This window comes from Tiliqua scincoides, chromosome 7 (assembly GCF_035046505.1).
Source record: "Tiliqua scincoides isolate rTilSci1 chromosome 7, rTilSci1.hap2, whole genome shotgun sequence".
NCBI lineage: Eukaryota > Metazoa > Chordata > Lepidosauria > Squamata > Scincidae > Tiliqua > Tiliqua scincoides.
In genome coordinates this window covers 7847285-7869202 of record NC_089827.1, presented here as the reverse complement: position 1 = coordinate 7869202, position 21918 = coordinate 7847285, and the positions used below count along the sequence as shown (strand labels likewise).

General features: G+C 41.2%; 1 protein-coding gene across 2 annotated transcripts in view; it reads left to right on the top strand.

Annotated features, from left to right (window-relative positions):
• PLXNB2 (plexin B2) overlaps nucleotides 1–21918 on the top strand; it is a 364491-nt gene that overhangs the window by 274205 nt on the left and 68368 nt on the right. For both annotated transcript variants that reach the window (XM_066633179.1, XM_066633180.1), the window contains 8 exons: nucleotides 778–904; nucleotides 5137–5287; nucleotides 7192–7303; nucleotides 9178–9280; nucleotides 9753–9854; nucleotides 13898–13990; nucleotides 14613–14694; nucleotides 21733–21893. In XM_066633179.1, coding sequence (XP_066489276.1) covers nucleotides 778–904; nucleotides 5137–5287; nucleotides 7192–7303; nucleotides 9178–9280; nucleotides 9753–9854; nucleotides 13898–13990; nucleotides 14613–14694; nucleotides 21733–21893 — 931 coding nt within the window. The remainder of the gene's footprint in view (nucleotides 1–777; nucleotides 905–5136; nucleotides 5288–7191; nucleotides 7304–9177; nucleotides 9281–9752; nucleotides 9855–13897; nucleotides 13991–14612; nucleotides 14695–21732; nucleotides 21894–21918) is intronic.

Sequence of the window (21918 nt, the reverse complement as noted above, 5' to 3'; positions counted from 1 at the left end):
TAAAATGAACTGAGAGCTTGATGTGAAGCCAAACAAGGAAACCCCATAGGTAGGCAGACTTGAAGCATAGGAGCATTGTGTTAAATTATCATGGTACAATAGAGTGGGTACCATGGTTTGCAGATTGATATATTGTTATGAATGTGTTGTCTTTGCTTCATTATTTCATGAAGACGTGCCAGTAAAATATTCAGATATCCAGAGTTCAAAAGAAGTTCACCTGGCCTCACCTCCCATTGGCGGCTCTGCTTACCCCTGCCACTCCATCCAGTGTAACCAGACTCATATTTCAAGAATATTGTTTTAAGTGTCCTTTCCCTCTAGCAGTGAGAAACAGCCATTCTGGTAGCCAGGGACAGATATTTCCTTGTGCAGTTCAAGCACAAATCGGCAAAGCTGAGCCCCAAGAGAATCCAAAAACCTGATGATGAATTTGCAGTGCGTTTCGTAAAATAGTCCAAATCCATATGGTTCACAGCCTAGTATAAATTTCCTAACTTCTTGACTACTTTTCTATTTACATATTACATGAGGTTAGGCTTTCACTGTTGCATCGTGGATTGCATTTCAAGTAAATATTTGTGCAATTAGTGTTATCATTTGAAAATGCTCACACGTAATTACCCTGTCATAATGAACAATAAGTAAACTGAAAGAAAGAAATGAGCTATTAAGCGCACATTTCTGTGCCATCTTTTCTTTTTGGTTCACTTACATTTTGAAGTCTGTTGCATTCTGACAACTGGAGATAGTGTTAATTTGTCTAATTTATATCAGGTGCACCAGGAAAAAAGACTGTGAAAGATCATCTCGAGAAAACAACTGGCTGTGGAGCCCAGATGGCGTCTGTTTGAATATTACAAGTGCTGAGCCCCAAAACATGAGCCGGAGAGACCCACACAAGGTCAGTGTGTCAGGACTTCAGTGTGTATGTGATACGGACGTTAAAAAATTTATGTAAAGGCTTAGCGATATTTTGAGGCCAATATGTGTGTTCTTGGAACTGGTTCTGTGCTCAATTACAGGGCGATTCATAATGGTCTCTGGGATTTTAGTGTACCACTACAACATAATGAAAAGGGATGGAGTAACGTAGTTAATGGTAATGGAAAGAGAAATGTTCAAAGTTTTTTTAGATCTTATGTATCCAGGGCAATGTACCCCTCTGCCCCCCCTTTAATTATGTTACTGCATGGCCATAACAGTGGCATACCTGTTCTCTCCTCTCCTGTTATGGAAGAGGAAAGAAAAGCACAGGGCTTTACTGTGCTCCATGAGGTCCTGCAGGGCAACTCCACTGAATGCAACTATAACAAGGAAGGTGAGCAACAGTCTGGAGTCCTGCAGAGAACCCCTAGATATACAGGTACCAGTTCTGTTCTGTTCTGTTCTGTTCAGAACATAAGTTCTGTTATGATTTTCAGACCACTTAAGTGGAATGGTTGTTGCGGGGGTGGGGGGGGCAAACACCTTAAGGCAATTGTGTTTAGACTATGTTGGATTTGAGGTGGGGGTGGGAACCAGCCATGAGAGAGAGAACATGATGTGTATACTCCATCATCTTGTTCCAAAATATGCGCTCTGTGGTTATACCTTTGGCTCACCTTTTTTGTGTGGTTCATTTATTCACCGCAGGAATGTTGCAGTCCTTGAAGGCATAACTATCTCAGCTGGGAAAATGGGCTGTACAATTACAATAGACACAGAATAGCAGAAGGCCACTGGGGCATAAGAATGTTTGCAAAAAAGAGGGAACATGCATAAAGCTTAACACGTATTCAAAAAACCTTTCTGTGCTTCCTCTCACCTACTTATGGCGGCTTATTTCCTTTAAATCACGGAAATAATCACGAATGTACGGTTGATGTTTTTCCCCCTGAGGCTCGTGAAGCCACCAGACATCGCTCTTTGTCAGGAAACTTCTTATTTCTGTGCCCAGGCAGCCAAAGCATTGCTTCATCTCTCCAGCTCTGAATGAGCATTTGGGGAAAAGTTTGTCCTTCTTGTCCTTTCAAAACAAACCTCCCGATTCTTTTCCAGCCTGATTCACAGCTCCTGCTGGGTCGTCTAGCTATTGTGGTGTGGTTAACGTGCTTTAATTATGTTGGAAAAGTTTAAATAACTTCTGGACTCAATAGATGCTTGTGCTGGAAACAAAAAAAAACTGCAAAAAAAAAAAGAGACTGAAGACTAAAGAGAATGATAGAAACATAAGTGAGGCAGTATTTCTTTTTTCAAATAGATTTGAGGACAGAGTTGAGGACAGACACTCCTTTTTTACCGAAGTTCCATCCAGTGGGGGAAAGGAAGGTTCTGTTCTATCCCTCCTGAAACTCGCACAGCTATTTTGGATAAGGCGCTAACTGTGCCATTGTCATTGCATGGGGAAGGAGCAGGCTCCACATCCATCCCTTCCCAACTTACCTCACTCTCTACTTGTAGAACCAGGAGTTATACCTATCATGGCTTGTAATCTGTGATGGACTTTTCCTCCAGAAATCTGTCCAATCCCCTTTTAAAGGCACCTAGGCCAGATGCCATCACCACATCCTGTGGCAAGGAGTTCCACAGATGAATTACCCACTGGGTAAAGATTTGGAAGACCAACTGAAATGAAACAACTTTCAGTGGGCACCGAAACTGAATTAATGAGGGAGATGACCTCACCTCCTATGGGAGAGAGTTCCACAATTTAGGTGCCAGTATAGAGGAAGCTGTTTGTGTCATCACCAAGTGTACTCCTTCTGATGACAGAACATATAAAACAGCCCTCCCAGAAGATCTCATGGGATGTACTACTTAAGTACTAATGGTAGTAGTGGTGGTATACCTGCCTCTCTACCTAAGAACAGGTTAGGTTCTAGGATTTTGTACTTAAGTCCAACATCGTTATTGTCATTAGAAATTATGTTGTGAAATATGGGAAAAAATTATTTGTAGTACACCTGCAGTACAATATATCAGAGATAACCAAACTTGCTTAACATAAGAGCCACATATGAAAAACCTCACATGTTTGAGAGCCACAGGTGAGATGTTTGAGGTGCAATTTTTAAGAAGCATTTTAATTTACTCACACCATGAACGTTAAATTTACATTTTGATCCAGTGGACTCTCAGTATATACCCCAATAAATAATTATAAAGCATTTCTTATTTACCTTTTATATTAGTTATGATGCAAAAAAGAGCTGAGCCAACATGTTTCTGGGAGCTGCACATTATATGTCAAAGAGCCTCTTGAGGCTGACAGACCAGTTTGGCCACTCCTACTGTGTTCTTAACTTGAAATTTGCAGGCCCCAAGGATATCTCGGGTCTTGGTCTCTCCAACAGCTTCCTTCGTCCTCTGACTTTTGTACACTCCCAAGAATCCCAGATTCAGCATTCCTGTTGCTGCAGCAACAGTTTCATTGTAATGAGTCACTTGGCTTTGGTTGGCTGTTTTGCTCTATTTAAGAAAAATACCCTTGCCAGCCCAGGCACTGCTGCAACTGTACCAAAGACTTTGATGCTGAACTAGGAGCAGTTCTGAACAACCCAATCAATGTTCATAACATGCATAAAAAGGGGAGTAAGTGTATTTAGTTCATGCTTTTGAGCATCTGAACATCCTCCATACCATTAGATGGTTCATCAGGTAGTAGGATGATGCATCTATTGATGGGGGGCGGGGGGGACAGGACATTTGCACTCATGTTCCTCCTCCACATGATGTTCACGGTCTGCTTTGAGTATTATCCAAAGTTGAGGCTTTGTCCCAGCACTGCCCACAATAGAAATGTGTAGGTTTTGTCAGCTGATGTTGGAACTTCCTGGTCCATTCAAATTAAGAAGATCAGCACAGGCTTTGAAGTTCACATGGTTAGCTTGCAACTCTTACAGGAGAGGGGAAGAGATCAGTGTCCTCACACAATTTAGCCATCAAATAAAAACATAACTCCCCTACCCCTCCCTTGAATACCATGTTATGGAAGTGAACCTGACCTCTAGTCTCATAGCCACTTCATCACTGCCATCATTTTAAAGTTGTTTTGGCCAGACTGTTATCCAGTATAGAAACTCTTGCAGTGATCTTCACCTACCCACAGGGGAAAGAGGTGTCTACAACTTTGTATATGAGTGAACTGCATACTGATATATGTTACCTAAGGAAAGAACTTTATCTTGATTTTGTTCTTGGGGCCAACTATTCCTAAGAACACCACCTAACTGACTAAGGGCCCAGTCCTATCCAAATTTCTAGCACTGATGCAACGGTTCCAGTGGGGCACAAGTTGCATCCTGCAGTGGGTCAGTCAGGGAGGCCTCCTCAAGGCAAGGGAACATTTGTTCCCTTACCTCGGAGCTGCATTGCTGCGACATTGACCCTGGAAGTTTAGATAGGATTGGGTCCTATCTGTTTTAAGGATAATATAAGAGAGAGAGAGTCATATATGTCTAGTATGACTCTAGTAGTTGTCTATATATATCTAGATATCATATATACGTAGTATGAATTTTTAGACATGGTAATTGTTCTATAGTTTTTTAATCTTATGTACAAAATAGTTTAATTTAGTTGTATGCTTTTTTTTGAAATAAAATAAGTTAAAAGATTATTTTTCATCTGGGGGGGAGAGAGAGAGTGTAAAATATTTTAATGGCTGCGGGAGGGCATTATAACCTGTCAACCTTGTCACGCCTTTCAAACATAACCTTTGATGTGGCATTTATGTCCTGTGGCAAGATTTTTGAATACATATGAAACTGGCTTGGCTTATTCAGAGATGGATCATTCTAATATTGTTAACTCTGCCTTGACAGTAGTTTGTCCAAGATCTCTGAAAGAGTCCTCTTTTAGTGCTGACCTTTACTAAATACACATGCCAAGGAATGAACTCGCAACCTTCTGCATGTACATTGTCTGTTCTGGCATTGAGCTGTGGCCTTCAACCATAAGATAACAGCAACAAAGACAGTTGTCAGATAAGAGGGCATTATTGTAATGTTCCAACATGCATGTATCAAATCATGGTACATTGTAATACGTGTACGTTTTCATTTCTGCTACATGCCCTCTGTGCTATCTCTTAAGAAATCAACAGTCATGTTTATTGCTTTCTGTCAGTCTTTCTACATTTGCTTTTGTTTCCAGGTAGAATTGACTATAAGTCCTTTGCCAGATTTACAAGAAGATGACCAGATTTGGTGTCACTTTGGTGGAACAAGCAATCGGGCAGAGTTGGAAAGAGGGGTCATTATCTGCGGTTCTCCTACTGAAATTCCCCCAACGCCAAAAGGCCAAGGTAAAGAGATGACTGCATCTTGCTTTTAATACATTCCCAAACTTCTTAGAGGAGTTGCCTCAGCAGATCAGGCTCCTCTCATTCCATCCTGTTTCTCTGCATGTTGGCTTGTACCAGTTGTCTGGTGTGTGTTTTTTTCTTTTCTAATATAATTATTGATAGACACTTCCCATTTAGACATGTAGTTGACCTTCAGTATTCAGTTCTGCCCCCCCCCCCAAATCCAGCAGATACCGACATCCATGGACACTGGGATCCACTTTTAAAAGTGTTTTACAAAATCAAAATAAGTGAGAAAATAGTCTTTCCTACAGTAGTACTGCAAAACCACCCTGTTTGCAGGGCATTCAGTGTTGGTCCAGAAGCCACTACCAATTCCTGCAGCTCCCTCCCTGGGCCCAGGCTTGCCCCACTGTTACCTGAACTTGACTTCCGGAGCACCATTGAGTGCCCAGTATCTGCAGATAGTGAAATCCACAGATAAGGGGGGTCCACTGTACTTCATAATTTATGCCTAAAAGCTTAAAGGACAGCCACACAGTACTAAACTGTTTAGCATGAACTGCAAGATCCTGATTGATAAAGCTGGAATATTAAAGAAAAAAGCTGTATAATTAACACTGAATCCATTTTCATATATTTTAATAATGAAGTGGGGCAAATACTGTTTGTCCTGTGTCCCATAACAATTTCAAGAGTGTCTCTGTAAAATCCCCACCATGTTCCAATTTCCAAAGTCCAGGACATTTAAAAAGGCAGTCTGCTGGTAGTGTCATAATGGCCAAGCACTACATAAAACCGATTGTATGTGTGGTCTCCTTTCATATATGTCTGTGTGTGTGCATCCACCATTCTTAATTTTCCCAGCAAGCGTAAAGCACGCGCTTGGCTATTTGAAGGAGTTCTTTGTAGGCTGTTGCTTGCAAAAGGTGCAGTGGTGTGTGTCAAAATTTTCACATTCTCCATTTTCTCCCAGAAAGCTCAGACAAATATGTAAATAGTCTCTTCTATTAGTAAGTACCAATTTTTAAATGATAGATCTCTGAATTAACTGGCGTCTTTTGTTTTTACCTGTTTGATTTTAAACTGACCTCAGAGCATGGGATAAAGTGGAAAACAACCTGAAATTTGCAACAGAATTCTTCATAAAGTGGGCTTTCCTTCTCAGCTGTCACCACCCATTCAAAAAAGCTGTTAGAGGAAAGCTGAGCTTGAAATTGCTCAATAGCTTGTGAAATAGCTTATCCGGGCGGGGGTGGTTGAAGATTTCCATAACAGGAATAACTGAGAGCCTCACTGAGGAAGTCCCCATCTCTATATATAGCTCTTCATCCTCAATTCTATCATAATCCAGATTAGAAACCCATTAATAGACAAAAGTCTGTGCAATACTCAGCTTTCCAAAATGCTCGGGCTTGCATTTTCTTTTGAACTCATGTTGGTTTATTCAGTAACCCCAAAGTTATCAGTTTTATTCATAGTGTGGAATTCATAAATGGTAAGTGCTGCACACTTGCCTGATACAAAGCCCCTAAGAAAGAGGACTTTTCAAAATGCTGTTTGTTCTAAACACGTGCTTCCTATTTTGTCTTGTTTCCTCTGCCTCGCACTTTTCAGTAATAGAAGGATTATCCCTTTCAGACAGGCATTTGCCTATTGTAATAGTATGCTGTAACTTAATATTTTATCATACTTTTACCCACTAGGTTTTGTTCTTTCTATTACTGAAACACTTAATGCAGCCTCATTCAGAGTAAGGGAAGATTCACTTAAAACCCCACAAGTTCAACAGTTGCTTCAGAGGGCTCTGTTATGTCCTGAACAAAATTGCTATTGTACCACAGCTGTACAAATGATAAACCATTCCCAACCAAATAAATTCCTGGTGTTTTCTTTTTTGGTAGATTATGTATCGGTCCCCCTGGAGTTGAACTTTGGTAGTGACATACCTTTTGCTTCGGGTACATATATTTTTTATGACTGTGGAGAAGCTATAAATCTGAAGGAAAATGAACCGTGAGTATCTAGCTCCTTCATTCTCCTCCTCTTCTCTTCATTCATACAGTGGACAACCTCCTGATTTTAGAAATGGGTTATGTCAGAATGCCATATGCAAGGGAGGGCACCAGGATGAGGTCTCTTGTTATCTGGTGTGCTCTCTGGGGCATTTGGTGGGCCGCTGTGAGATACAGGAAGCTGGACTAGATGGGCCTATGGCCTGATCCAGTGGGGCTGTTCTTATGTTCTTATGGACCTGCAGAATCCACTGGTCTGGCATTCACAGATTTTGCTCACTGCAGATGCCAGCAGATACTGGGGTCCAAATTTAAGTCCCCTTAAAAAGAAAGTGCCAAAATCCAACATTCTGAATGTATCAAAATCCAAAGCATTCTGGGGCAAGCCTGGGAGAACAAAGGAATCCCCATGTGACCTGGAAGTGGGTCTTCCTGCAGCAGACCTGAGTGAAGAAGGAACCATGTGTCCTGGAAGTGGGAGCTGGTCTAAAAACAGCTCTACAGTCTTGAGAACTCTGTGGTTTGGCCATGAAAGGTTAAAAAAATGTTGGATTTGGGCACATCTTTGTTTTGAAGGGGTTTCAGATTTAGACCCTGGTATCTGCAGATTCCATATCTCTGGGGGCTTCCAGAACAGATCCCAGGCTCTGATACGGATACTCTGAAACGGGTTCTGTGGATTTTGGGCTATGACCTGCATATGTTCAGCAATTAACTGTAGTAGTTATGCCTTTGAATTCACAATCATGGTCAATCCTTCTTGTATGAGGCAATCCTTCTTATAGGGATACCAGCAATTTATAAAAAACATGCAAGCTGCACTTTGACTGTTCCTGCATTTTTGTGTTTCTTGAATGCATGAGAGACAATATGGGATATTCACCTCTCAGCTCTTTTTCCTTTTGAGATTTTATTCATTTTTCACGTTTTTATACCACCTTTCCCCCCGAGGAGTTCCTTCAACCAGGTAGTATACATGGTTTCTTCCCTCCTTTTGCCTTCCCAACAATTCTGTGAAGTAGGTGAGGCTGAGAGAGAGAGAGAGAATGAGTGGCCCAAGGTCACCCAGGAAGCTTCATGTCTGAGCAGGGATTTGAACCTGTATGTTCCAGGTCCAAGTCCAGTTCCCAAACCACTACACCATCCTGGTCTCCATTGTCTTTATTTTTCAAAAGCTTTTTGCCTCACCTTATGGCCACCATCAGGAACTATAAAGGACACTGTGGATAGATGCATGGTTCTACTCCATCACTTTTTCTTTAAGGTCTTTTTTATTGATTTTTTCTTGAGTCTACTGCGACTGACCTTAGGTTGCCGTAATTGTATCACCATCAATCTAGTAAACTCTGTCTTTGCTTTCTCAGTTGAATACTTGAGAAGGCACAAACAGATTTTCTTAACTGAAGTACAGCTTGGTCAGAAAACAAAGCTCAAGAGCTATTGGTTTGTAGTAATCTTGATATGCTAAACATTTGCAGTACCTAGAGAAATTTGCATGTCGCAATAAGAGACTGCTTCACCTTTTAATTGCACAGCATGTCTTATTTCTGAATTGAGTGTAAAAACTATAGTCACCGCTGACCATATTTCAGTCACGTCTCCCATGATGATGTGGCTTCTCTAAAATGGCCTGTGCACTCCCCAGTAGGCACATGAGACACTGGTATGGATGAATGAACCAATACAAAACTGACTGCAGAACGGTCATTCACCGGTCCCAGTGAATGACCAGGAGTCCCGATCATTCACAGGAGGCCACAAATATTAAAGTATTTTTCCCCTGAAAATGAAAGGTTGATATCTGCAATGAAATTGTAATTGTGGCTTACAAAGGAGTGCAGGGAAAAAATAAAAATCTCTGGTTACTCCATACAGGTGTCATTCCTGCACAAACAGCAGATGGAATTGTCAGTGGGACAAGAGGAAGCATATATGTGAGGACGTGTCTTCAGATCAAGATGTGATTAAGCAAAACATGGTAAACTTATTCAAAAGTAGAATAAACATACATTTTTTTAAATTAACACTTAGGATGGTGCTCTCGCTCTCCCGCTCTCTCAAATATACATATTTTTTAACACAGCCAATTATTAAATGAATTGCAAAGAAAAATCAGCATTCTTTTTATTAATCTTTTTTTTTCTGAGTTTATTTAATTCCTCAATATGAACATAAGAAATAAATTTGTGTACTCAGTAAATGTGATTAGAAAACAATTCGTTTTTTCCCCTTACCCATTTTAAATTTTCTTTAATTATTTTTCAGGAATGGAAATGATTGTTTGGCGAAAGCTTTAAGTCTTTAAGTCTAATTTTAAAAGTTATAATAAAATCTGTCACTCACTCCTAAGCTTGAAACGCTACTGGACAAAAATCCGTTGTCCAATATCTGTTTATTTGTTGTGATGGAAGAATTTTTTTAATTTGTATATGAAATCTTTCTCCCTCTAGGCAGAAGAATGCCCACAGTTCCTTGATCCCTATCCTCTACTAATTCCTATGGAACGCTCAACGGAAGTACATTTTGAAGGGAAGAATCTAGATGCGTATATGGTAAATTCCAAGAAGTGTTTGATTATGTTTTAATGCCTTCAACCTATCAGTTCTCAGATAACGTTTGTGTGGCTTTGTTTTCTTCTAAATTCAACGGAGTACAAATGCATTGAGTTGGAGCCAAAGAACTGTATGCCTAGGTCCACATCAGTTTACATGGCTGATGATAGTGCGATTTCTTTTTACGTGGCTGTCAGGAATAATTTGTAAATCTGCTTTAATAGTAGCTCCTTGTGGCACCCCAAACCACAGTCACGAGACTGGTCTCATGAGTCTGGGGTACTTTTGTGGTCATGAGATGTTCCAGTGGAGGAACCAGTGCGCTGAGAGGCAGGCATATGTAGGCTTGCTTCCTGTGTTAATGCAAGAGTCTTTGTCAGCTGTGAATTTTTATTAATGCATTAGAGTTCCAACACCCATAAAAAGTTATTGAACTAGCACAAATAATTTGACCCCACTTTCATGCCCCCTTAAGATATGCAAAATATTTATGTCAGAAATAATTATTTCAGTGAGGCATCTTTTACATTTTTTCTTGTTGTAGCTTCAAACTGTGTAGCTCCTAGACATGCCCTATCTAGGCCCTTTTTCCCTCCTAGGGTCCAGGAGGATGGGCTAGGATGGGCTTACCCACTTTAGAGACCCATTGACTTGTAGGAGAAAGTAAGGATCTGCACTGATGAAAAACCATGTGTAGGAGAGGGTCTCCCTTGGACCCCAGACTGTGTGGCCCCAGCTGCCTTTTGGTCATGTCTGCAGCTGTATCTTAACTGTAATGAACTCCAATAATTTGTGTAATTGCTAATAGTCTGGAGTGTAATGTGAGACTTGTGTATGAATGCAGATTATTGAGCAGTGGTCCATGAGGCAAAGTTTTACTTCTTTCCCCCAAAATCTCTGGAATCAAGTCCTGTGAGAGGGCACAGAACGTAATACACAGCTTCCTATGTTTTGGCTTAGATACATCAATCAATATTTGTGATGCAATTTTTAAAATTTTGTTCTTATTGTACTCATATATCCGTTATCCTATAATTGAAGTATGCGGTTTTAAATTAAAGTGTGCTTAGATTTATTTGGTTCATTAACTCACATGCACTTTTAAGTGCACGTTATGATTCCCTTCTCCATTCTACTATAGAGATATACAATCTCTAATAGATTTTATTTCTGTTTCTAAGATTCTGCAGACCTTGGCTGTGAACCCTGCAAAAAAATATTTCCAGTTGGGCCCTGCAGTTCCTAAGGCTGGCCCTGTGTTATAGTTGCTTATAAAACTTAGCTTACAAACAGACCCCTGGGACCTAACCATGTTCTGAAGTAGGGGAACTTCTGTAACGTTCCTTGAGGCTCACCCATCCCTGTTCAGGAACATAAAGGCTGAGTTGAACTCTGAATTCTGTTAGATCAACCCTTGCCTTTACTGGGAGCTTTGCTTCATCTTGCAAAATTTGAGCCTTCCCCCGCTACCAGGAGACCTACGTGTTTCACGGTTAAATCTATGAACTGTTAAAAAAAAAATTGAAAAATTTCAGCATGTTCCTTTCATTTAATATTCTTTTTTCCTTTCACCAACATTTATCCAACTTGCACTTCAAATTACTTTCCAAATCACCTTAGCCCTATTGTAGAAAAGCAGCCAGTCCCCAACAAGTGTACATCAAAATGAGAAGGAAAGTGGAAGAGTGCTAGAATATCACATACATCATCTCTGCCTTCCCCAGATTCTTCTTTAATCAGTAAGGCAAGACAGGATGAAGAATCAGCTCTTTCCTCAAATGTATCTTGGCCTGGGACACTTCAGGCCTTTCAGTCACAGCCTCTCAGCAAGATCCCTTTTTAATGACTATCAAATTCACTGTGTTCCTGAACACCCTTTCAGTGTAACAGCACAGCTGAAATGTAGGAATTCATTTACTAGTTCCTGGGTTGATAGTTTTGTTTGGGAAATGCTGTTTTAAACACACACAGAGCAGATATTTTTATGATGGAAGATTCTTCCCCTCCCCCATCTTTTGGATCTTGCAGGTAATTTATCTGGCATAGTTCATTTGCAAAACTGTTTCATGTTTGGCTGCTCTTTAGGAATGTAGTCATGCCCTCTGCAAAGGGGGCAGTCCTGCTGTGTTGTAGATCCCATTAGCTCAGGCTAATCATTTATTTTCAAACTCTGTGCATGTAAATCACTAGAACATGAATGATCACAAAAAAAATCTTCAGAAATTATCAATTTGAACAGACTAGCAGTACAAAGTACAAGATTCAGTCATGGTTTTGGTAGCGATGCTGTTGATTCTGTTTAGCCTTACAACTATTCCCTGAGGTATGTTAAGCTCAGATCCCGATGGATCTTAGAGCTATGTGGTTGCTGGGATTATTAAGGCATAAGAGTTTGAGGTTGGGGTTTTTTTAGGATCGCCTTTTGCCACATGTGCTAGTCTGAGAACTGTGTTTATCTTCTGAGACCCTTCTCTGGGCTCCCTTACCATGTGAAGTTAGGTGGATGGTGATTTGGGAGGGGAACCTTTATTGGTTTGTAGGTGTAGAATGATTCTAAATGTGCATGGTAGACTTCTATCCCCCAGGGAAACTCACCTGGTGCCATCAGTGGTGATGATGTTTCAATGCAAGCAAGAATGCTTCCATTTACAAGACATTTTATTACAGGTTTACCTTGACTTTCATCATTTTGCTCTTTCAACAGCTTTTAATGTGTAACCACATTTCAGATTTCATCCAAATGCTTTCCTTTTTCATCCAATTTCATCCACCTTTCCATGATTTTAGTTTATGTTCTTATGTTTATTTTTCTTTTATTTCTGTTTATGTAGCTTCCGCAAGCCTTTGCATGTGTTATTTAGTTAGCTATTTATGTTTTTCACTGGCCAAAATAAATGTGCAAGCTTGATAAGGTTATGCTTTGATATTCATCCATTTTTGACTTTCATCCATGGCCTTATCCCTAAGTGGATGAAAGTGCAAGGTATTCCTGTTTATGATTTGAGGGTTCCCCCCCTCAGTGAAGAAGAAACTAAATTCAAATCATATACAGGAATACCTTGCACTTTCATCCACTTAGGGATCAGAGCATGGATGAAAGTCAAAAATCTGTTCTTTTATTATTCTTTGTATTGTATTGTATTTTTTTATTTTAGTTGTTTTGTGCCACCCTGGTGGGTTCCCGATTCAGTTATCCAGGGGTTCCTGTGCTGCCCGCCCCCCCATGCCCAATAGCATTGTTTAAAAGCTTATTGGCAAAGTGTTTCTTGCTTTAGCATATCACTATAAGCATTCAAGCTTATAGTGCAACATGAGCAGGCTGCTCGCAGCCTGAATGCTTGAAGAGAATAGATTCAAGATTAACAGGTAGCAGTTAACTTCCTGTTTCCTGTTACCATTCAGTCTACTTTCATCAAGCATTCAGGTTTCTGGCAGCCTGCTCACATTACGTTATAAGCTTAAATGCCTATAGTGACCTGCTAAAGCAGTGGTTCACAACCTTTAGGAGTCTGTGGACCACTAAGCCAAAAATTGGAATAATCGTGTACCATTGGTGGCTGTGGCGAGTCTGGTCTCTGGTCTCCACCTCCCAAGTGCTCTACCACAGACTATCAGAGAAGACAGAGAATGGCCTACCCACAGCCGCACTTCAATGGCTGTGGCTGTGGGCAGTCCATTCTCTGTCCTCTTTGGTGGTCCATGGGAGATTGCTCACTTTCAGTATCTCTCCATGCAAGCAAAGGTGATTTTTTTTCCCCTGAGACCTCACAGACTTCTAAGGGTCTTGCGGACCACAGGTCGGGAACCAGTGTGCTAAAGCAAGAAACATTTGCCAGTAAGCCTTTAAACAATGGTAAAGGGTACATGGGGTGTGCTTGGGGGCCGCTATAAACACAGGCAGCCCCCCATATCTGCGGTTTTGGTAACCACAGGGGTTCCCTGGAACGAATTCCCCCCACGGATACAGGGGCACACCTGTATTTCCAGTGCTGAAAAGTACATTGCTCAATGATAATTCTAAGTCAAAAATTTCTCTTTTGCAGGATGAATCATTCAAGATAGGAAATGACCACTTTAATTTTGAAGCACAGGTAGACAAATTAGAGGATGGAACTTTTGCCTTTTTTACTCCAAAGGTAAATATTAAGAATTGGTTCAAGTTGCATCCAAGTTTGCTGTCGTAGAGAAGGATGAGTTATATTGTGTTGTGGGGTGTCACCCTTACACAGCTTGCCCGATGATTTTATGGGAGCAGAGACCCCATAAAATCCAGAGCAGAGACCAGGTGATGAACAGTGGTGGCAGCCCCCTATTGGGGGCCCATGCCCCCATTGGCACACATCGGAGGCCTCTGCACTAATGTATCGATGATTATAAAATTCAAGCTGTATTTATATTGTTTATGTTCACATTTTCTCACCTGTCTTTGAAAGAAACATTTAACAAAAAACCTGGTATTTTCCCCTTTTAAAAATGTGATCAGACATTGTGTCTCCACGCTATGCACTTTTGAGACCAAATATTCTTGAAATGCTTTAAACATTTTGTACTTACATCTATTTATAGCTTTTCTAAATTCTTAGAGCAATGATATGAGTAAATGGAACTTCTCAATTGTCCAGCAGAAATAGCCACCAATTTTTTTTGAGGACAGTGAGGTTATGATCTGGGTTAAGACACCAGAAAGGTGAAGGTAAATCAGATTGGTTATGACATCAGATAATTTCTGACTGATGAAACTATTACCTTTTTCCCCAGTTTCCCAGTATTTCAAATGAAACTCTACAATTTAGTTTATTCATTAAAACGGATAAAGTCAAGATTGACAGCAAACTGATGGGTAAGTATTGCACTGCCGAAATGGGAAGTGAAAATTAAAAGTAAAATGATATTTATTCCATCACAGTCTTAAATTTGTACCGTCATTCTTACTTCTTAGAAGTTTTACCTTATACAGATTTTCACTGATTTTATTTATTGGAGATATCAACTCTAGTAGTTACCTGCATTGTATTAAATGGTATTTTGCCCTGACAGATTGTCAGTGCCCTGAAGACCCTCAGTCTCGGTATTTTGCCTAAACACTTGGTTGATGTTTGCTTGCTTAAGAATGGAAACTATAATGTTTCTAATCCTGCAGTATCAGAATGGTACTTCCAACTCCTGCAGCACACAGAGTGATGTATCTCTGCAGATCTGAAGACCACTGAGTAGATTTAATCAAAGCTCTTCTCATTTGCTGCAGCCAAGTCTACAAATAAAACCTCTTCTTTTTTTAGATTTGAAGGCTTCCACTCAATGTACAGTCAGCCAGAAACGTCTCTTTTGTGCTGTTGCCATTGCTTCTGCCTTAGATCATTTGGCTTGGGGCTGTTTCTGATTTCAGTCCCAGTCTTGCAAGTATTTTTGTTCGGGCACGGGTCCAGTGGGAAGAGTGTATTACTGGCAGGCGTAGAGGACCATTCACTGTGAATAATTATACTGGACTGAACCTTCTAAATGCTTTTTAGTATGCGTGCTTGCTTACTGTAACTTAAGACTGAACAGCACTTTAGATTGCCATTTTCTTGGGCAGCCCAATCCTACCTCGCTTCTTCTGCTCTGATGCAGTGGCGCCTACATGGCTTCCACGGCATGCCGCAGAAAAATTTCGGCTGCTTGAAGTCTCCTCAAGGTAAGAGGACATTACCCAGGCTAAACCCTAGCAGCTGGGTCAACCTGGACCTGGGGAAAGCCCCACGCAGCCAAAATGGAACAGTTGGATAGGATATGGCACGCGTCAATCCCATCCCTGGGACCAATCCACCCACCCACATTGCTGCCCTCCCCTGCCCTGTCAGCCCCCCTCCCTGTCCTCCCCTGCCAAATTCCGCTTCCTGTGCCAGACTCACGTGCTCCAGTGGGCATCACTCCAGCTGATGGCACTGACAGGTCTGGCCTTCCCGCTGGTGCCGCTTGAAGGTGTCCCGTCACAAAATGCTTTATGGCCTATTTGTGCTGGCACAGCAACGCTCCACCAGCACATGAGTAGGTTAAGATTGGTCCATAAGATAGCAGCCACAGGAGGCCTTTTAAGACTGGAGTCCTGTGGATAGTGTGTTTGATCCTTTGCCCCTATACCAAGGCCATGTGAAACTCAGACCCCGGGACCAGATCCAGCATTCTGCACTGTTCCGCTCCTGGGTAGGTCTGAGCCCTGGGGCACCCTGGGCAGTTGCGCCTGCCCTGACGTCCTGTTGCGCAATCTTCTGGGATGCTGAGCAATAAATGCAACTGCCCAGAGCATCCCAGAGCCCTGACTTACCCAGGAGAGGAGCCACATGGAGGCAGAACGAAAAGCTGCTGTCCAGACAGGGACCATATTTTCGGAACACAGCGGTCACAATTTTGGGCGCCTCTGCCCTATACCATCATCCTGATAAAAGTTGCTTCCCCCAAATTGCTACTAGATGCATTTGAAGTTCCTACACCTTTGAGGTCTGTGGAAGCTCCCCTTGGGACCGATAGCAGCTTTAGGATATGCAATTTTCATTAGGACCTTGATGCACAAAAAAAAGGGTTTAACAACCTCTCCGTGGTCATTGTGATCCTGATGCACTTTCTTCTCACAGCAGCTATTTAGTTTTAAAAGAAAAAAACACACGGCAGAACCAAATTTTGCACTTAACATGGCGTGTAATTTGACCCTAATGACACTTATTGCTGACATTCCCATACTGATCAAGCTTATACATTCAGTTGTGGTTAACAAATCCACTTTTTGATGGAAGTTGCAAACCAAAGTAATTTTTAGGGAATTGACCCTTAATTTTACAATGCAAACAGCTCCTCCACAGAAACACCAGCTCATCTTCTTATCTGAGGTTAGTGTGAATCACTAATGGAATGTGACCACATGAAAGGCAAATAAAATTCCAGTATCTACTATGTACTGCATTTCAAACAAATATTCCAGAGTGTTTCTGCCATCATATAATGCAGACCATACAAATTCCTGCTTGTTTTTTGTCAACCATGTCCAAGAAGGAATAATTCAACATGAAATACATGTCCAAAAGTGACTGTTGGGATGATGAGAAAGCTAGACGTTAAATTGTGTGTGTGAGCTAATCAGTGATTTTCTTTGTTTCCAAAGCCATATATGATTTTGATCCTAGCCAGCGGTTCCCAAACCTGTGTGCTGCGTGCCCCAGGGAATATTTCTCAGAAGTTCCAGTTCTGTGTCTGTAGACTGCTCCAGAACTGTAGGGACACCATGAATAAATGTAATTTTGGGAACCACTGTTCTAGGAGATTTACATGCTCATAGTTTTACAGAGACCATGGGAAACAGAACATCTGGGTTCTAAGATTAAATACCCTTGTTCATATGGCTACAATAATCATAAAATGAACACCAAAAAAACTGAGAAAGTTGCTTATTTTTTGTACTAATACTATCCAGATTTTTCCCTTTTTGGGAATTAAAAAGAAAATCTTACATTTGTAGGCCCTTAGAATAGGTGAGTATCTCACCTTAAAAGTTAACTACTTAGTTGTTATGGTAGTTATTCAAAAGATACTGAATTTCTAAGTATAAATGAATCCTTTCTTTCTGTAACACACTTTAGAAAAGCAACATTGGCATTTAATGTCTTTTTATAGCCACTGGAGACTGAATAATACAAAAATCTGATACATCCTTTTCAGTCTGTCCTATTTTACCAATGGTTTCACAGCTGGTATCTAAAGATAACGGATAAGAGTTAGACTCTAATGGCTGGCGTTTAATGAGCTGGTCGGTTCTAAGGAAACTGATTAACACCTAGAGCTCTACCTTGGTTTTGTGTGTGTGGTTAGGAGAGCTTTCAACACTTGACAGACCTCATTTGGATCCAGTTTGGTTTCTGAGTTTTGCAGGTATCAAGGGTCACTCCCAGACTAAAGTAAATATATATTTAATTGGCCACACATATTTAATTGGACCTCAACAAGTGGGAAACCCTGGCCTCTGAGTGGCCCGCTTGGAGGCAGGCTGTGCAGCATGGCCTTTCCCAGTTTGAAGAGACACTTGGCCAACAGTCTGAGACTAAGAGGCAAAGAAGGAAGGCCCATAGCCAGGGAGACAGACCAGGGACAGACTGCACTTGCTCCCAGTGTGGAAGGGATTGTCAATCCCAAATTGGCCTTTTCAGCCACACTAGACGCTGTTCCAGAACCACCTTTCAGAGCGCGATACCATAGTCTTTTGAGACTGAAGGTTGCCAACATGTGGCCACACATGAAGGTCTGACTTGCTGGCATCCTTGTGAAATCCCAAACTCTGAAGTGGAATTTCATCGCCATGTTGGCAAGTCAAACCAATGGCATTCCATTGCTCAGCCAACATGAAAGAATGAATGAGCACATTTTCCTTGTGGAGCTGATTCAAAATGTGCCTCAAGGAAAATAGTGTAACTTCTATCAGATATACAATACAGTCCTATTCATGTCCACTCTGAAGCAAGTCCCACTGAGGTTAATAGGACTTACTCCTGGGGAAATGAGTAAAGGATTCCATCCCTGGTCCCAGACCTGTGCATGCCATCTATGTGAGGAGAAGCAGGCCATCCCAATGAATTAAAAGATTAATCATTGCTAAAGGTATGCATTTGTCATTCAGAAACCAGGCTTTTCTTGATGCTGGTGCCCCAATGAATCATGTCCATATGTTTGAATAGGATGGGTTTCCATCTACTTGATACTAATCCAAGCTATGCAACATGAAAATGGCAAGAGGCTCTCATGTTTCCATGTAACCTGTAAGCCTTTCGCTTTCCCTACAAAAGGAAACTTTCAAATCAGTGCCTTATACTTCCAGTGGTAAGATCAGTTTCACCTTTGGTACATTTTCCGTGCCACAGCAACTGATTATCAGTGTGCAAGTGCTGAATTAGAAAAAGGCCAAATGGTCTTGGGACTTTTGCTGCACAGCCGAATAGGTTGGGGACCACTGGCTTGTGATAAGTTGGTCAGTCTTTAAGGTACTAGAAGATTCTGTTCTTTTTCTGTCCAGTCATAGATCACAGGAGGGGAAAAAAATTAGTTACGTTCGCATATGCTACCATATTACCTTCAATAGGTTTGCAGGGATGGACTTTTACTAACGATCAAAAGAAGTTACAAGATTCAGGGTTGTGTTGTGTTTTTTTTCCTAGTGAAAAGCAAACCTCATCTCTGCTTAGCAGGCTTCTGCTGTTTTGAATAAGCACTGTTGGAAGTGCTGAGTAAGAGAATGCTGCTTTAACAAGTACACAACAATACAGTATAACAAGTCTTTGAGCATAATATGGCTTGCTCAAAATGTGTTGCCTTTCTAAAGATTGTGTGTTGTTTTTTTCTTTTTCTCTTCTGGTGCCATGCGTAATGACAGCTCTGCTGAATCAAGTACTCAGAAAGGGAATTTTTTTTTCTTGTATTTAGCCTCTTTTGCACAAAGCAGCAGCTTAGAATTAAAATGTTGTAGTTCATAAACGTTCCTGCTAATTGCTTTCAATTAGGGTGACAATTGGCTGTCTGCCTATCAAAGTGTGCTAAAACAACTCATAGCTAAGATTAGTTGCTTTTTAAGTGGCAGTCTGGCCCTCAGTCTTCACCCCAACATCTGGATTTAATTCACATGTTCCTGGGACAGTTCTTTTATCCTCTCCAGTCATGATGAGCACCACTAGAATCTCAAGACACTTCCACATTTCCCAAATTCAACTCAGATTAGCTCTGTCTCCTCAACAAAACTGTATGAACTTAAGGGATGTTCTGTCTTTTCTTGCTGTATAACAGTACAGTGGGCCCATGGTATCCATAGGAAATCTGTTCCCAGACACCCCCCCCCCCCCACGGATACTGATTTTCACTAATAATAGAATCTGCTGGGAGGGCCTCGAGGACCTTCCAGTCTTGACAGGAAATTCCTTCCGGTTGCGTCCAGGATTTGACTCAACACAGGTGCCAAACCCACGGATGTGGAAGACCAACTGCAAAGTTAATCAGAAGTGGTGGTCATTCTTCACAGGATTCCACCGCTCTGTGGTACCCTGGTCTTTGAGATCACTTCTCCATCTTTGCTGCATGCCTCAGACCTCCTTGGATGCTCTTGTTTTCTTTTTCCTAGACCTTAAAATCAAATGTAACATGGAGGATAAATAAGTTCAAGTGTATCCCTGTATGAGAGAGTATATGAATGAAAGTTCTTATTTTTTGCTTTACTGCCCAAATTCTTTATAGCTGCACAACTTTAGCTGTCAGAATCTCTAGAAACTTTGAATGTGGTTTATTTATCTTAAGTTGCACAAGAAGAGCTACTGATTCTTCTGTAAATGTCTTGGATTGATATGAATGCTTTGCACATCGTAACTGACTCGCTAATATTAAAATGGTATAGTGCTACCACAAGAACTCTCAACTCATCACCATGTGTACTTTATTTGCAATAACATCTGGGCTGAATCCACCATACCTAGTTATCAAAAGAACCTCTTCTGCTTCACTTTTTGCAATCTCCTATGTTATCCCTTAGTGGATAGCTGGAATGCATTCATTTGGTAAATGTCTGGCCATTTGTCCTTCTATTCCCCCCCCCCCCGGTTCCATATTTTCTGCAAAATGTCCCTCTATATTGATTCGCCCCTGTTCCCAGACACAAAAATGTCAGCTCTTCATAGAAACTTCCAAAGGCCATCAAGTTCATTCCCCCACCTAAAGATTCGTCCATCAACCTTTCTGTCCCCAGTACAGTTCAAACAAAAAAGTGCAGACTAAGGAGAGACACTTTTCAAATGGAGGAAAGCTGAAAACTAAATGACACCAGACGACTCAGAACATGGTATTACAGAAAAACAACAAATCTTCCATTGTCTCTACCCAATATATATGATCATGAGAAAAGTCCCAAACCCAGAGGTGGTGATCTGCCAGATTCTGAGCATGGGAGACCCACCTAGATAAAACTTGAGAAGGGTGATGAAACTTCACTCTGTTCAGCATCTGATGAAGTATATGGAGACAGGTTTTCCTGACCCTAACAGGGAAGAGAGCTGCATGCAAATACAAACTCGGAATCACAAGATATCTCCTTCATAATTCATCCAGATGCAACTGTTCACTTTTCATGTTTGACTTTTTAACTGTCTTATCCTCTCCAAGGTATTTGACCAACGCTATTAATCTAGTTTCAGCCATAAGCTTTTACTAATTATGTAGTGACCACCATTATGGTCCTTTCTGCCTTCTCATTGCTTTGCCCCGCACCCTGGCTACTTCTTGGGTTATAAACGTTGCGCATTGTCTATTTTCCATCTGTTAATTGCAGCACACATTGTATATGTACGCATTTATTAATAATTTGAGATCAGGAAACAATGTAGTTGGGAAGACTTGGTTGCATTCCAGAAACTCTTGTATTCAAGGCTTTCTTAATCTTGAATAAAATGGGTGCTTCCAGCATGGGGCTTGAACTACTGAGCTGGATAAAATAAAAATAGGTTGTTACGTGTGGTGCTAGCTTCATATGCCATTTCCCACAAATCTTGATGACCGTACCCATCTTAGGGCGCAATCCTAACCCCTCATGTCAGTGCTTTCCAGCATTGACATAAGGGCAATGCAGCTCCAAGGTAAGCGAACAAACATTCCCTTACTTTGAGGAGGCCTCCATGAGTGACACCCAACTGCAGGATGCAGCACATGTCCCATTGGCACCGCTATGCCAGTGCTGGAAAGCACTGACATAAGGGGTTAGGATTGCACCCTTAGTGAGATCGCATCCAGCTTTATGTGAGCTTTGACTGACTTTGAATTGTATTCTACCAGTAAATGATATTGCACTTATAAAATGTGTATAACGTCTCTGCCATTCTTATAGTGACTTTATACAGCTGTTCCTATGGTCGGAGTGACTGCAGCTTATGTCATGCGGCTGATCCAATGTACAGCTGTGTCTGGTGTGAAAACAAATGTCTTTATGCAGAGTGCCCAGCTCCAGGCATTCCTGTTACTGAATGCCCAGCTCCAGACATTACTCAGGTAAGAGCATCTGCCTCCTTTCATG